Source organism: Artibeus jamaicensis, unplaced genomic scaffold (genome assembly GCF_021234435.1).
Source record: "Artibeus jamaicensis isolate MK-2021 breed Jamaican fruit bat unplaced genomic scaffold, CSHL_Jam_final contig_332, whole genome shotgun sequence".
Lineage (NCBI taxonomy): Eukaryota > Metazoa > Chordata > Mammalia > Chiroptera > Phyllostomidae > Artibeus > Artibeus jamaicensis.
The window spans coordinates 476,485-492,516 of NW_026521788.1; the positions used below are offsets into that span (position 1 = coordinate 476,485).

Here is a 16,032-nt window from a genome sequence, read left to right on the forward strand (position 1 = left end):
CAATGAGTCCCAGAACTGGGAGTGTTCATCCAAGAAGTTCTGATTTGAAAAAGTAAGTGCAAATAGCAACTGAGGTCAAGTTACTACCAGGGCAAAAGACATGCTAACCAGCAACCTCCATTTTTCTCCCCAAAGGTCTATGTAAGACTGCAAGTAGCCTGTCTTGGTCTTGGAGATGTGTTCCTTTGCAATTAATGGAGAAGAAAGAAACTAACTTTTATTGACTCTTTTTTGTTTATTTGAGGCCTCACATTTCAGGCCAAACCATTTGTCACATTAGATATTAACTGCCTCTCTAAACTCTTAGAACATTAAGAGCCCCTTCCACATTCTTTGGCACTTAGCGCTCCACAGTCTCACATTATGCTCTGGATACCTGATGCATGCAAATCTGGCCACTTCATTAGGATCATAAACAACTTAAAGGCAAGTAAATTGACTTGCACTTCATTAGGATCTCCTGTAAAACCTATACATTGCTGAGCACTGAGTGGTATCTCATAAATACAGTTGATTAACTCACAGGATGAGGTCCCCACATGGAGTCACGAGCATTGAAGCAATGCCACCTCCACATGCCAATATCAGGCCAACTTCCTAAGAAGAGTACTAATGAAAAACATAGCTGTGGTGGTCACTGGGAGCCACATCAGAGTAGAGAAATCTTGACTCCTGTGCATGGAGAAACTGCTTACCACCCAGGGACGATAAGCTCTATGAGAGCTGCGACTATGTTTTGTTCCCTACCTAGAACCTGGCACCAAATACCTGATAGGGGCTTGAAAAACATGTTGAATAAATAAAAACCATATGACATCAAGTTTTTCCCCTTTAGTCTTGTGAATTAGTGATTCTACATCTTTTGTTTGTTCAATGATCATTTATAGCCAATCTGCAAAAGTTAAAGTGACTCCTGAAAACTAACCAACATGGCACTCACACGTTACACAGAGAAGTAGATGCCTCTTCTCAGCCTGCCCCAGGTGCGTGTGTACAGGGTGGCTGTGGGGATCAAGGAGGAAGGCCACTGGCCTGCTAGTCACAGGCCTGGGGCTTGCTGTGGAGGGACAAGAACTATTCTCCTAGAAAGAAATGGTCGATGTCAGACTGAGCTCTTGGCAGCCCCCTGTCAGTGTTCTATGTGGTCCCTGTCTGGTTGGCAGCTTCCTGCCAGGAAAGGCTGCCAAGCAGGTTATGACAGCTGTGCAGTGCACAAATCTCCAAGGGCCTGGTGCCCTGACATTTCTGACCTGCCTGCCTGCTACTCGTGGGAAGCAGCTGAGAAGTTCTGATGCTGAGGGACCCCGTTTTCCATCAGCTTTTATTTGTCAAGAGAATGCCTAACTATCCCATCTTTTAAAATAAAAGTCATTGGAAATGGCCTTTAGCTTTTCTGGTCAACATGAACCTACTGATTATGTGTAGGAAGGAGAACTGCAGGGAGGGGCAAAAGGGTTTACAGTTGTTCGTATGGAAAATAATATAATAATTAATAAATAATGCAAGAATAAACTGTTTCATGTACTCACAGCTGTAAACCTACTTTTGGTCCACCCTGTATATTTTATTCTGTTCCCAACCACTGTTTTCACTGTGACCACACTTGTTTATGGTCACCTTATCATAGTAGCTGACATGTGTTATGGACTACCACACTAAGAGAAATCACCTGTCTGAATAACTAAAGATAGCTTTATAACCACTTACTTCTTTTGAAAAAAATCGAAATCTTAATGATTATTTTTTGGAATGTTTACACCTTTAGGGATTTTGATAAAGAACTGCCCTTTTATATTCTCTTAAAGCAGCTACCTTTACTTAAAGTTGCTGAAAAGTGAACTCAGTTTTTCATCAGTAGATGTATAAATATTAGATTCTTTTCTTCACTCAAAGACAAGAAGTTAAAAGTGAAATTTCAGACATACCTTTCAGCATCATTCGTCCGGTGGATCCTCCAAAAGTACTGAGAAGGCCACTTCTTGCTCCTAAAGATGTGGTTGCTTCTAGGAGAGAACCAGTGATGTATTGAGATATGGAAGTCCTTTGGAGGGTAGCCCGATACTCACATACGGTGTCTCGGACACATTGCTTTAAGCAGGGACCAACGTTAATCCTTTCAGGGGCTGTCTCAGAGACTGGGAGCTTTGTGAAGAAATGAAGAAGAGATCCAATTGTATCTTCTGCTTCTTCTCCCCTTCTCACTGCATTGTAGATCTGTGAATAGCACAAAGTACAGGAAGTATTAATCTAGTTTCTTAGAAAAGCAAATTAACTTGTTGACAAAATGCCAAGATGACTTATTAAGAAAGAAGGCTCTGTCGCTCTAAGCACAAACACTTTTGAGCACTGGACTCATGTATTAACCTGAACATTCTACAGACACCATTTATTTGGGAAAGCTATGTGTAGTTATGAAATAGGCCATTCAAACAACCCTGCTATCAAACAGAGCACTTACAAGTTGTACCAACCAAAAATATATTCAGCTCAAATTTCTCCTCCTCCTCCTCAGCAGAGCAAAGCTCTTCTGCAGAGGGACAATGCCAAACCTTTCCTTTTTTGACTTTCTCAGGTTTGTCTGCCTCCAAGAAATACTTCAATCTGACATTCATGAGGAATCTTTCTTACGTGCTCAAACAGAAGCAAGAATGAGAGAGTCATGGGGGAAAGAGAAATTCTTTATTTCTCTCTTGGTCACAATGCTTCAATCCATCAGCGTGGATAAAAATCTTTGAATCCTTTTCCTCCTTCCTCACTTCTCACATCCAATGAGTTGACTGATCCTGCCTGCTGTTCCTGTTCTGTCTCTGTCACTATCCTAATTTACTCTTCCCTTTATAAATTGAATTTACCAAGAATTATCTCAAGGAGATTCAGCTATTAAGACAGGTTCCCAACCATAATCCCAATCCATTCCAAAGCAATCATTCAATATGAATTTATATAGATCCTTTTCTATGCAAGGAACAGCATTAAAAGATGTGGGGCATGGGCAAAAAGTCACACACACCTCTTGTACCGCAAGATTTCACAATCTACTGTAATTTAGAAGATGAGGTCTGAAAATGATGAAGTTTGACATTATTGCAGAAAGGTTTGGGGTTTTGTCGAGGCCTCTGGGAAGCCAGAGACTTCTGAGTACTGTATATAAAAAAAACAACAACAGGGAAGAAACATATATGGGATCAGTTAACGTAGCTTTTTAATGGAGAAATAAAGGTAGACTACATATTTTTTAGTTTTTTTATGAATTGATTTTAGAGAGAGAAAGAGAGGAACATCAATTTGTTGTTCCACTTATTTACACATTCACTGCTTTATTCTTGTCTGTGCCTGGACCGGGGATCAAACCTGCAACCTTGCCATATCGGGACAATACTCTAACCATCTAAGCTACCCAGCCAGGGCAAAGGCAGACTATATTGTGTTGGTTTTTTTTTTATCATGCCACCTTGAGCACCTTGCTGTAGTTGTCTTGTTATTCATATACCAAATCAACAAATAAACATATGTGTTTATATACTAGATATGTGTCAGGCCTGGGTAAATATGACAGTTTCTCCTCTCAAAGAGTTCACAGTCTAGTGATAAGCAAAACAGCTCACAGTAGGGCAGAAATAAAAGTCACCCCCTCTTGTGACTTCAGTGAGTGGCCAGGGAAGAGAAGATCCTCCTAAGCCCTCCAGTCCATGAATGTCCCCATGATGCTGCATAACCCAAAAATCATCTTAATTAGGGCCCACAGACACTCAAGAGGACCCCTGCATAGCTATGTGGGTCCTCTTTAGAATGTCTTTAGAATGGACCTAAAATACCCACACTATTCAAACTAGATTGACCCTAACTAGAGTTCTACTCTGCTTTCCCCTTTGTACTAGTATATACTTGTCACTTGAAGGCAAAGTGTTAATTCTTTGACTTTAATTCTTTGTCATTAAATTTCTGGTAGCAAGTACAATCATGCAGATGGTGTCCTGAGACAGAAAGAGCTCAGCTTTGGCATCAGGCACATGGAGTTATACACCTGGCTCTACCTTGACCAGCTAGAGAGCTGCACATGAGCATAAGCAAGAGCAAGCTGACTTGAATGTTTAGAGACAGCTTCCTCTTCTGTAAAATGAAGATACCCCTTCTTAGGGATGTTGTGGGATTCACCAAGACAATCATGAAAAGTGCTCAGCCTAGTATCTAGAAATGATGCTCATTACCATTCAAGAAGAGAATGGACTCCTCTATCCTCAGAAAACACCAGATGGTTATGTAACAACAGAGCAGTCTACAAAACTCACAGAGATGGGGTTTATACCCTTGCTCTTATGTGCAGCTAGATAATATCATCCTAACCTTATTTGGATGTATTGTGAGGGGTAGACAGCTGCAGAGCTCAAGACATGCTTTTCTTCTCTCAGCTCCTTATCATACAGGCAATCTCTGACACACTAAGTCTCAAACAAGTCTTTCAGAAGAAAATGCTCTACAAGTTCAGGGAAGAGAACCCACTGCGAGGTCTGAGGGCTAAAGAAGGCTCCAGAGGAAAAACAGATTTGAGCTGTGCCTTGGAAAACAGGCACAACTCTAACTGGAGCAGCTGGGGAAGGCAACTCACATGGTAAGCGATGGTGAATGGAAATGTATGCATCTTAAGGACAGTGAGCAGAGCAGGGCATTTAGAGCAGAGGAGAAATTAGAAAGGTCAGTTGGCCTGACAAAGGAGTCTTGAATGTCAAACCAAGAGGTTTAACTCATCATGAGTGGGAACACTTCACTTTTTTATTGTTTATTTATTTGTTTTTAGCAGAGGAATGATACTAAAAAGGTTTTTCTTTACTGAGGTGAATATGCTTACAGTTCTTAGTTACTAATGAGTAGACTTAGTTTCTTTCTTGCCAAGCTTCTTCTCCATTGGCTCAGATGCCCTCACTCCTTAGGTTACACACTGCAGTCTCCACATCATGCCTTCAGAGATTCCCGATGTCTCATTCAGTCCCTTACCCAACTTTCCCAAAGTGTTTTCCTCAAATCATTACATCTAGAGAGGCAACATAAAATAAGAACTGCTTGATCCTGCAAGTTTAGACGAGATCGGGCGCGTTCAGGGTGGTATGGCCGTAGACTGATCCTGCAAGTTTAAAAAATTTAGTAAATAGTTCACCTTTTGAAGGTTTATACTGCATATTAGAATATTAAAGACAATTAAAAGGTTTAGAGTGAAGAAATCTATTTTGCTTAACAGAGTGTTTGAGCAGTACTCATACTCCTGTTATTTGACCGTATTTTTAAGAACACACAGCCTGTGAATATAGTGTTGTACCAAGTAATTTGCTCTAATCAAATGGCCTTTTCTCTATTCTCATTTCCTTGACCTCTGTGGATACTCTGAAACAGGCAATTATCCATTTTTCTTGAAGTCCTGCCTCACTGCTCCATCTCTGCCTTATTTTGTGGTTGCCCTTCCACCCTGGGCCTTCAAGACAGTTGTAACACAATAGAGAGGTGCCAAAAAGTGCTTAATATTAGGGGTCATAAATTGGCTGGCCATGGGCCAGATTTATTCAAAAGATCTGCTTCATTTGACACGTTTTAAAATCAGAGTTTACATACACATCTGAAGTTACAGCATCTTCTTGATAAATGGAATAATCTGGCAACACTGAGCATTCCCATGTAGTATGAAGGGCTAGACCTTAGATGGGGCATGAGTTCTCCAGCTGGCACCAATTCCCACCACTCTCCTACCTGGCCAATATCTGGGCACAATTAGCATATGCATTTGTGACCCTTGCCTTGATGGGCTATGGATATGACTATACATACATACAGTAAACATGTGCTGAGGTCCTCCAATACATCTCTTGGCTGTGTGCTAGTTGTCAAAGATACAGAGAGAAAGCCATGGTCTCTGCTCTCAAGGGGTGGTGCAGCTCACCTCCAACATATATAAATGTTATATATGTATTAAGTAATCATTCAGCATTGCAATCAGCTACTTGTTTCCAAGTTCTCAAACTTTTTCTGATGAAATTCAAGACAAAGAGCCCTAAAAATAAAGATCTGAGCTGCCATCACCACATACACAAAGACCAGAAAAAGATCAGCAGGTTCTACCAAGGTCTGGACTAACACATGACAGTCATACAAATACTGGATGAGCCGAATTCCAAGTTCTTGTTGGAAAAATGCTGAAACATGATTGAAGTGGTGGTAGATATAAATTGCTCAGGGAACATATTAAAACGAGGCTATAACCACTTATTAGATCATCCACTTTTTAAAAAGAGAAGCAATTATCGGAAACTCCACATATATAGAGTGGTAAGAGAAGGCAGTATAGAATGGTCATTACGAACATGGCTATGGAGTGTTGGCTTGAATTCTAGCACCTCTGCTTCCCAGCTGTGTGATCTTGGACATTTGTTATTTTGTGCCTCAGTTTCCCTTTCTCCAGTGTGGGGATATAATTGTTTCTGCCCCATAAGGTTGTGGGAAGACTTACAAGCTTCAATAAACATAATAGGACTGGAACAGTACCTGCCACTCAGTTAATGCTCAAAAATATTGGTTTCTGTGATGATGATAACAACGATGATTGTGATAAATTACCAAAAAAATGCCATAAATTATTTCTTTCACTGATTCTAGGCCAGCCTTGGGGTTTGCTTAACCAATGGGAATTTAGGACACATGATGCAAACAAAGTCCTGAAAAACACTTGTTCATTGCAACTTGCTCTCTCTTGCTATTTCTGGGAACTGTGCAGTAGTGACTACATGGAGAAGACAGAGCCATCTTTCTGGAGAATGAGAGGCCACGGTGCAGCCACTTTTGTCACCTTAGCTGATAGCCTGCCAACAGCCAGATACTCCGTGAGGCCATTCTAGAATGACTTGTGAAAAGTCACTGGATTTTGGAAGTGCTTCATTACAAGGCAAAAGCTGACTGACATAATAATGTTGTGTTGGACAAAGTGGTAAGTATCTACCTGCATGGAATTTAAATCCATACACTGCCCCAAAGAGGCTGATTCATTTGGCAGATAGGGACAGGAGGCCTAGGGAGGCAAAGAGGTGCAGAACAACTTTTCACAGCTGATCAGAGTCTGAACCAGGACTGATATCTAGGTTTATCCAACTCTGTGGCCCAGCTTTAACCACTGCACTAAACAGTGTCACACCCAAAGCCCAAACAGTGGAGTTCAAGAAAACACTGTTATTTGGCAAAAGGTTGAAATGATATTTATGGTGCTGCTGTTACTATTTTTACTCATGACAATTCTTCTCATGGTCACCCTAAATTAACTTTGAAAATAGTCATCATTAATGAATGCCCATGTTTCCTTATATAGAAATTCATAGTTTTAAATTACAGGGTTAAGAAAAATATGAATTTTATCTCACTTGATTAATGTGGGAATAGAAGGTGCTGAAAACTGGACAGACTACTGCCCAATGTGGGCCACTATCTTTTCTGAGATAAAATCAACATGTCACAACAGGGCACCTAAGTTTGCTAAACAGATATGTGTCCATTCATTCATTCAACAATAGATTTATATTGATTAAGCATATACATTGTGTCAAGCCCAATGGCTGGGATTACAACAGTGAGCAAAAAAAGCTTCATTTTAGTGGGGAAGGCAGAAAATAAATAAGTGAACCAAATAAGTAAATATTGCAGACTTTTATATGTGGTACAAATGTATTTTGGATATAGACTCCACAGGACTTGCTGAAGTTGCTAAGAAATAAGAAAGGAGAAGAGTCAAGGTTTCTACATTTGGTCATTTTTAAGTTCTTGGAGATTTAAAATTTATATAAAGAGCTATAGATCAATGTTGCAAACAGAGTTGCTCATGGCTCCTGTGTTTAACAACCACTGTGAACTAGGAGTGGATTCTCTGCATGGAGTTACACTACTCCTGTTACAGCAGGTACTGTGTTTGAGCAAAAGGACCTTGATACTGTAAAGTTACCTGCAGAAAAGCAAGCAACGGAAAACATTCGAGAAAGCATTTGCAGTTCCGTGTGACTCAATAAAGATGGATGCCTTGTGGAAATCAGCAGTGAGACATGGAATTCAGGAACTCCAAACAACATACAACAAACGTCCAAGGCTGAAGAGAGCTGGGATGATCCAGATTGAGACAAAGCCGAAGACTATGGTGCACAGAAAGGCATGAAGCAGCCAGACACACTGTGTCCACAGCATTCACCCAGGAGGAAAGCTTCGTCTACACAGCCAGAAAAGGCTTTGTCTTAACTTGACTTTTACTGGGGTCAAAGAGGATATCTGTCAAGGGGAGTCAATTTTGTACTTATTCTACTTCAAAATCTATCTTTGTGGGGTCAGAGTTATGGAAAATTATGACATTCCAATATCTGAGGGCATATGTTCTGAAATATTTCAATAAGAAAGCTTGTTCCTTAGGGGTCCATTGACTCATTACTTGTAATCACTGCCATATTTATTGAGTGTTTAAAATAAAATAGGCACTGAGACATGATTTCATTGAAACTTCAGAACAGCTCTAAAATGAGGTCCTGTTACTACTGCTGCTTAAAAATAAGAAACTGGTGTGTACACAGCTAGAACTCAGCATCAGGACTTTAGCTTTAAGCCAGTGCTGCTAAACCAGAGAAATCCTACAGTATCGTTTTCAAAGAAATCTCTTTTAAGAGAGAGGTAATTATGGTTAATGATCCTTACATCTTTCTCTGTTTACTGTCTTTCTCTTCCCTCTAGAATGTCAGCTTGCTGAGGACTTTATTTCTTTTTCTCATTTATGTATCTCTAGTGTCTAGCAGTGTCTGGCATTACAGCTTCTCAATAAATAGTTTATTGATTGAATTAATGAGTGTTTCTATTCTATATTTTTGCCAAGAACTTGACTAGAATCGTCTTGTTTTTTGGTCATGAATCCATTGTGGTCACCTAAACCACAGGGGACATTGTACTGTCACCTGTATTTTTGGAACATCATTTACAGAAATCAAATGAAATGGTATAACATCTTTACAAAATATTCAGAATAGCTGTAGCCAAGCGTGGCTGTAACTGCTATTTGCCAGACATGCCCTGTTTTAAAAAATTTACCAATAGTTTAACATTATTCCATTATCATTTATTGATGTGCTTAGGAGTTCAGGATGCTTAATCAGATCTATTCTCCACCCTGTTTTTTTTTCTCAATAATTTTATTTAGTTATTTTTTAAGTACAGTTTTTTGCCTCCACCCTGGTTTTTTATGAAAATGGAAATGTGGGAAAATGATGGAACTTTTAAAAAAGCAGAATATGGATTTATATGTTGACTTTCCTAATTCAATTTAATTCAATAAATGTTGAGTTACGATTACAGAGACTATGGTAGATGCTTGAGAACAATGATTTAAAAAAAAAAGACAAACTCTGCCCTGTAACTGGAACTCACCTCTCCCCAAGTTTTCTTTTCTTTAACATGAAGGGGTCAGCCAACATTATCTCCAAGGGCCCTCTTTGGGTTATTCTTTGATGACCCATACTTCCTAGCCTTCTTAAATAGGAAAGAGAGAATATTAATTAACATTAAATTTGATCCTCATTATTTTCTAATATAGTGTATAATTAGAGTCCTCTGTTCCCCTCTCTCTTAATCAGTGTTTTCCTTCAATATTAGGTGTTCTTTCTCACTAGTAACTATGTATCTACTTCTAATAGTATCCTTATCCTCCCCAAAATGTGATTCGATTCTTAAAGTAGCCTGAGCTAAAAAAAACAATCACATTTATTTGAACTATGTGTTAACTGTGATTTAATAGGCTGGGTAAGACTGTGGGAGCCTCCCTCATGGAATCAAGTGTGAGAGCTGTGGTTTGGAAACCCCTTTTACTGGTCTCCTGGGCCCCTTTCCTAACTTCTGGAATCTAAAGCAGTGTTCTAGACGAGTGAAGATGCTGAAAGTTTGATTGCTCATGGTGTTTGTGTCTAAACAAAATGCAATGATATAAAAACTGCCAAATTCCCTGAAAAGTCAACAAAAACAGTGAGGCTGTTCTGGGAGGTGGTGGTTGAGGCAGGTTGGAGACCTGAGTGCCAGGGATGAGAAGCAGGACTCTGGTAGCAAGCTGTGGCTTCCTCTACTCTTGAGTCCACATTCCATTCAACTGCCTGTGTAGAGAATTCCATTTGACTGAGACTACTCACACCACGCACGAGACAAAGGCTTTAGCAAAGCCTTTATTTTGGGCTCTCTGGAGCTGACCAAACAGAGCTCCGGAGAGCCCAAAATAAAGGCTTTGCTAAAGCAAGATCAATTAACCAGACCTATGCCACCTGCTTCTATAGGACGTTGAACCTTTATCACTATAGGAAACATCTAAGGAGTGTGGGAGGATGGCCAAGGACATTTAACAGCTGGAAATGCCCTTCCACATAACTTCTTTCAATCCACATTTTACCCTTGTGTTCAAATTCTGGCTCCTCCATACAGCCTTTTCAGGGCTCCAGCAAGAAATAAGCATCTTCTTTTCTGGGCTCCAATGCAAACTCTATAATGGCACTTGTCTGTGAAGTTTAGAGTCTCTCCCTTTCAGGCTGTCAGTTCCCAGGGTTTGGGGAGGGAAAGTGCAGGGAAACACATCTTATTCAACATTTGTCTCCAGCTCAGAACATGCTGCAGGCAATAAAGAAATAACTAAAGCCTTAAACCTAAGTCCTCTAAGTGTGTTCCCCACACCACCATCATCTTCATCACCTGGAAACTTGTTAGAAACACAAACTTTGGGGTCCCACCCCAGGCATACTAAATCAAAACATCCGGGGCTGGGGCCTGAAATCTGTGTTGTATCAAGCCCTCCAAATGATGTTGATTCCGGCCAATGTTTGAGATCCACTTCCTGAGACTTTAAGAACATACTACCTTCCCTTTTTGCACTTCTCATATCATCCATCCCATAAGCACTCACATCCATGTCATGTTCCTTCTAGAATGGGAGCTTCTCAGGGCAGGGGTGAGGTCCTATCATCTCTATAGCTCAGAGTCCAGCACAGGGCACAACTGGATAAATGAAGGAGCATTTCTCGCAGAAATTCCCTGTAGCTATGAATGTAACAGGACTTTCTGAAATGATGTTCCTGCTCAATATTTCCAAAGATGAATCATGTCTGAAATACTAATGCTAATGGGAATTACCACACAGATGAATCATATCATAATGAGAAAAAACCTGGCTGCCAAGGAAGCCTCTTGAAAAGAAAAAATCAAATTAGGACAAATGGATTATGTTGTACAGCTTGCGATCGTAGGCTATGAATTAGGCCAACAGAAGGGATTTAATGGTCTGAACTACCAGGCTCCCTGCAGTTCTGAGGAGCAACGAGTCAATTAATGAAATCACATGGGAACAAAGCCCCTGCAAGACAAAAACAAACTTTCACAAATCTCCTAGACTGCTGCGATGCCCTGGCTCAGAGGCTCAGGGGCAGTGTTCTTGCTAAGCTGTGTACAAGAGAAGCTGTGAGGGACAGAAAGTTCCTCAAATCCAAGGGCTCCAGGCTGCTATGTGTTTATAATAGGTGGAGGGAACCAAGGCCAACCTATAGGGTCAGATTATGTGCTTCCTATGCTCCAAATGAATTCCCTCTCACCTTGTCCAGGTTGGCAGAGATCAATATTGCAATCTCTCTTCATGGGTCCTAGAGTTCCCTTTCCGCCTGGGTCATTGCTTCTGGACCAACCAACACGATTTCTTTCCTCTGCTCTTTGCCTGAAGACTGTCTGAGGCTGACCTCCAGGAACATACTACTCTGGCCACTGAGAGTGGGACAGCAGAGCAGAGGCCATAGTGAAGAGAAAAGAGCCTTTTTTTTTTTTTTGCATCATAGTGATCATATTGGATTCTTAGTGCCACCATCTAAGAGCAATGGGAAAGCAACTTGTGTTTCTTTAATGGAGATTATCATAGTGTTGTGGTAAGCCAAGATTCAGTGGGCTAAGACAGCTATGAGCTCTTTGTCTCCAGCTACACAGCCCATGAGGATCTGAGTGTCATACAATTATAGCACAAGACCTGCATCTTTGGAGCTCTAAGGCCAGGCCTGCTTGCCTGCAGGACCTGAGATGACTTTCCAGTCTGGAAACCTATCACCCCCAAACTGTCCCTCCTGGTTATTCACTGGTGTTCCAAGGTGGTAGAGCCACTCTGATGCTCAGGGGTAAGTTTGTCCAGCTTTCTGCATGTGAACTCACGTGAAGATGTCTGAATATTTTCTAGTTCACAGTAGCCACATATAGCCACACTGTGAATTCAATTTTGGGCTACTGCACCCACTATACTATTAGTGCCAAGCCTTAACATGGTGCTTGGTATATATGTGGCATTGAATAAATGGAAGTGTATTAATCCTCTTAGTTAAGATTAAAGCTGTAGCATGAATCTTCTTTCTCACCCCAGGCTTCTTCCTTTCTCTCATTTCTCAGCTCTCTCCTCTCTCTCTAGGTTACTCCTAGAGATATTTTCTCCAACCTCCTCTGGGTACCCACTGTTTCTTCTTTCTCCAATGTTTTATTCCTCCCCACTTTCATATATCTCATTTGGCTTTTCTTTTATTCTCATTCCATTTTTTTTTCTTGCTCTGTCCTGATCTTCCTATCTTCCTCACTCTATCTCCCCTTTATTCCCGCTGCCCATTTCCCTCCTGTACCCCTAATTTCTTCTCATTCCATTTTGATCAGGATCCTTTGAGCTTCAGTACCAGAAATGAAGGAACCAGGTAGGAATAAGGGAGGAGTGTTGGTTATTAGGGTCTTCAAGCACAGACCCTCCTCTAACTGTTAGCAGGCAGCTACTTGTCATTATTGAATGCACTATAATTCTTCTGTCATAAGACTGAAGTGATTTAATTCTTGAAAGTCTCTCCTCTGATGGGAGCCAAGTGAATCACCAGAGAGGAGCTAGGGACATTCTTTCCCCAAACCTCCAAGGAACTGAACTCGAGTTGAGCCAACACTGGACCCATTGTAAGCTGGCTTCTAGCCTTGACTAAGTTCCTTGCTGCAAGCTTAATGGCATTCACTTCAAAGTCTCATGCTACCAATAAGACTTGAGAGCTGTTCAGAACAAGTAGGACAGACTCTTGGGTTTCATCCAAAGGTACATCCGAGTTTAACAAGCAGTTAGTGAACATGCTTCAGTCAGAGCAAACGGAAGAGGCAGCGATGGGTGAAGAGACCACCAGATTTCCAGGAGCCAGAGTCATCAAAGCTCAGACAGGTCGGAGGACATGAAACCTGGGAGAGGAATTGCTGGGTGTAAAAAGAAAGGCAGCAGGGGCTTGGGCAGAATGGAGGAGTTGAGGAGAGGTATAGAATAGGGGTAGAGCCCAGCCTGGTGGAGAAATCTTGGGGCTCATATTCAGAGAAGGGCAGTCTCTGGGAAGGCCTAAGTAACAGCTAGGTCCCAGGCCAGGTGCTCATGCAGAGGAACCCTCTGCGAAGCCTACAGTGGCATCTAACACAAGCATGGACAAAGACTCTGGCCACACTTTAATCTCTGATGGAAAAGAAATCTATGCCTACAAATGTCTTCCTTGTTTGCAATCCATTCATTCGTTCACTCACCAAATATTTACTGAATGTCTACTTTGTGCCAAAAAGCTGCCAGAAGCTAGAGAAAAAAACAATGAATGAAATAGTTTTTGTCCTCAAGAAAGTTACCAAGTATAGGGGGAGGTAGGCAAGAAGATGGGCAATTCTGCAAGGGTGTGAACACAAAGTGCTCTGGGAACACAGGGGAGGGTCTTACAAGGCCATGAAGGGTTTCTTCCTGGAGTATCTTCTAGATACAACCTAAAGGCAGTATGAGCTAGTGAAGATGGGAGTAGAGTAAGATAACAGAGAGGAAAATGTTTTAAACAGAGGGAACAGCATGTTCAAAGCGGCTCCCTACGGTTGGAGCTAAGAGCATGAGCAATGAATCGGGAGAGAAGCAAGGTCCTTCTGAGTCCTTACAAGTGGATGCAATGCTAGCCCAGAACCGTTTCTTTCATGAATATTTTCTAAGCTCACTACCATGGAAATAGCTTTGATAGCAAAAAAGGAAAAAAAAAAAAACAGGAATATGCAAGCTGGAGAGTTATATATTTTATGACTTGGGATACCCATTGCCCTTCTAAGAGCAGCATACTAAATGCTGAGGCTGCAACATCAAACAAGTCCCATTCTGAGCTCTTAGGGCATGAATGGGACAGAGGTGGTCACTTCTGTAATTTCTTATAACTAGGTGGTAACTTTGTTATGAACAAAAGCCAATGGAAGGAAATTGCACCTGCCAGCCTGGAAAGGCGAGAGATCAACTTCATACACACCCACGGTGTAATAGTAACAAAAGTATCCCAGAGGTGAGAGGTAATTTGGGACTGTATAGCTGGAAAAATAGAGCCAGAAAGAGAAGGGAGAGTTGCAAAGAAAATATCACCCTCCCTTCTTCAGAAGATAGCAGTGGAAAGCTAAGCCTTCAAAAAGGTTCCAAAATATTGGGGACTATGAAACAATAAACAGCCTTCAGAATTGCACTCAAGTTCTTGGAAAGGAGTCAGGGACACTCTATCTATTCTATATCATGTGCCTCTGCCCTGTTATGGTGCTCTCAGCTATGTGTGTGTGAGCAAACACAGGGTCCAGCAGAAGTAACACCTGCTTGAGTGTGTCTAGGAGGTAATAACATTGGTGAAATAATTTATAGTTTTAATTTGAACAGTTCACCAAAAATGTCAAATGGTATACTTGAGTGTGATATTGTTATGTTACAGAATTACATGCTTATGATTTTGTAACGAAAGATTTTGTAATACCAAAGGGGCGTTATTTGTGCTGGACTCTGTATATTCAAAGGTAGAATGATGGAGAGAGACTGACAATCAAAGACAACTTGTTCAGAGGGCTCAGAGATGTGGGAAAGTTCACTTTCCACCTCACCTATAACTTCATGAGGGTCATTAAAAAAAAACCTCAAAAAACTAAAGTTGATCAAAACTGAGGGCTACGGTCATAAAAAAGCTTCCAATTTACATTCCCAATGTAAGGCATTTTAGCCCATTGCATTTTCTCATTTAAAAAGCCCATTCTGTTGTCTCTACTGAGCTTAAGGTTTTGCTTGACTATCAAAACAAAGAGGTCTTTTGTTGACAGAAACAGGCGACAGTGTTTTGGTAAAAAGATTATATACAGGATAATGGTATGAAGCTCTACTGTGTAAAAAGTAGACTTAAGAGCTTTCCCTGTCTCCAGATTCTCTGGGTTTCTCACAACAATGTAAAATACTGCCGTCTTTCACTTTGTGGGAACCCTAAACAATCGGTTGCAGTTATTATTTTCTACGAGCTTATAAAAGACACTATGCAGATGAGACCACACATAATTAAAGGCAATATCAACAACAGTGTATATCCTAACTATAGCTGAGACTAATTGGCTTGGGATCAACTACTTGTGGGTATCCCAAGAATTTTCTCTCCTTTGTACCCTCCATAATCTAATGTCTCATAACATGTTCTATTACTAGAGTTGGAACTCATAAAATATTGCTTGAATTTATTTCAGCTGGCACTTGGCATCTCGTCTGTACTAGACATTATTACTATGTCAAAGGCAGGGTGCAAATGAAGACAATGCACTAGCATTTGGCACAGGAGTCTAGACAGGTGGGCTAGGGGGAGGGTGGAGTCACAGAGACTCACTCCCAGCAGAGCAGTTAGGAATCAAGGAAACACAGTGAATGTGGTGCTGAGCTGGGAGAAGAGACCTTCTGATGGGACCACATCTCTGGTAAATAATTGTCATTTCTGCAGCTGCTTTGGACATTAATGGGTATCTTTTCAGGGTTCATCTGCAGCGTTCTATTATCCATGGCCCAAAATTCAGGCCACCTTTTGTTCATTGAGAAGCTCATTCCCCATAGTCTTTTTTCCCTCAGAATCCTTTATCCTCACTATAAGAACCCCAACCCTACATGAAAGAGAGAGGAAGGGAGCTCTATCCGTTGTGCTTAGGAGAAGAGGA

At 41.0% G+C, this 16,032-nt stretch overlaps 1 protein-coding gene across 3 annotated transcripts in view; it reads right to left on the bottom strand.

The window, feature by feature from the left end:
• The window catches only part of PLCE1 (phospholipase C epsilon 1), a 353,887-nt gene that overhangs the window by 197,864 nt on the left and 139,991 nt on the right, over positions 1-16,032 (bottom strand). For all 3 annotated transcript variants that reach the window (XM_037143005.2, XM_037143006.2, XM_037143003.2), the window contains exon 3: positions 1,926-2,214. In XM_037143005.2, the coding sequence (XP_036998900.2) occupies positions 1,926-2,214 (289 nt within the window). The remainder of the gene's footprint in view (positions 1-1,925; positions 2,215-16,032) is intronic.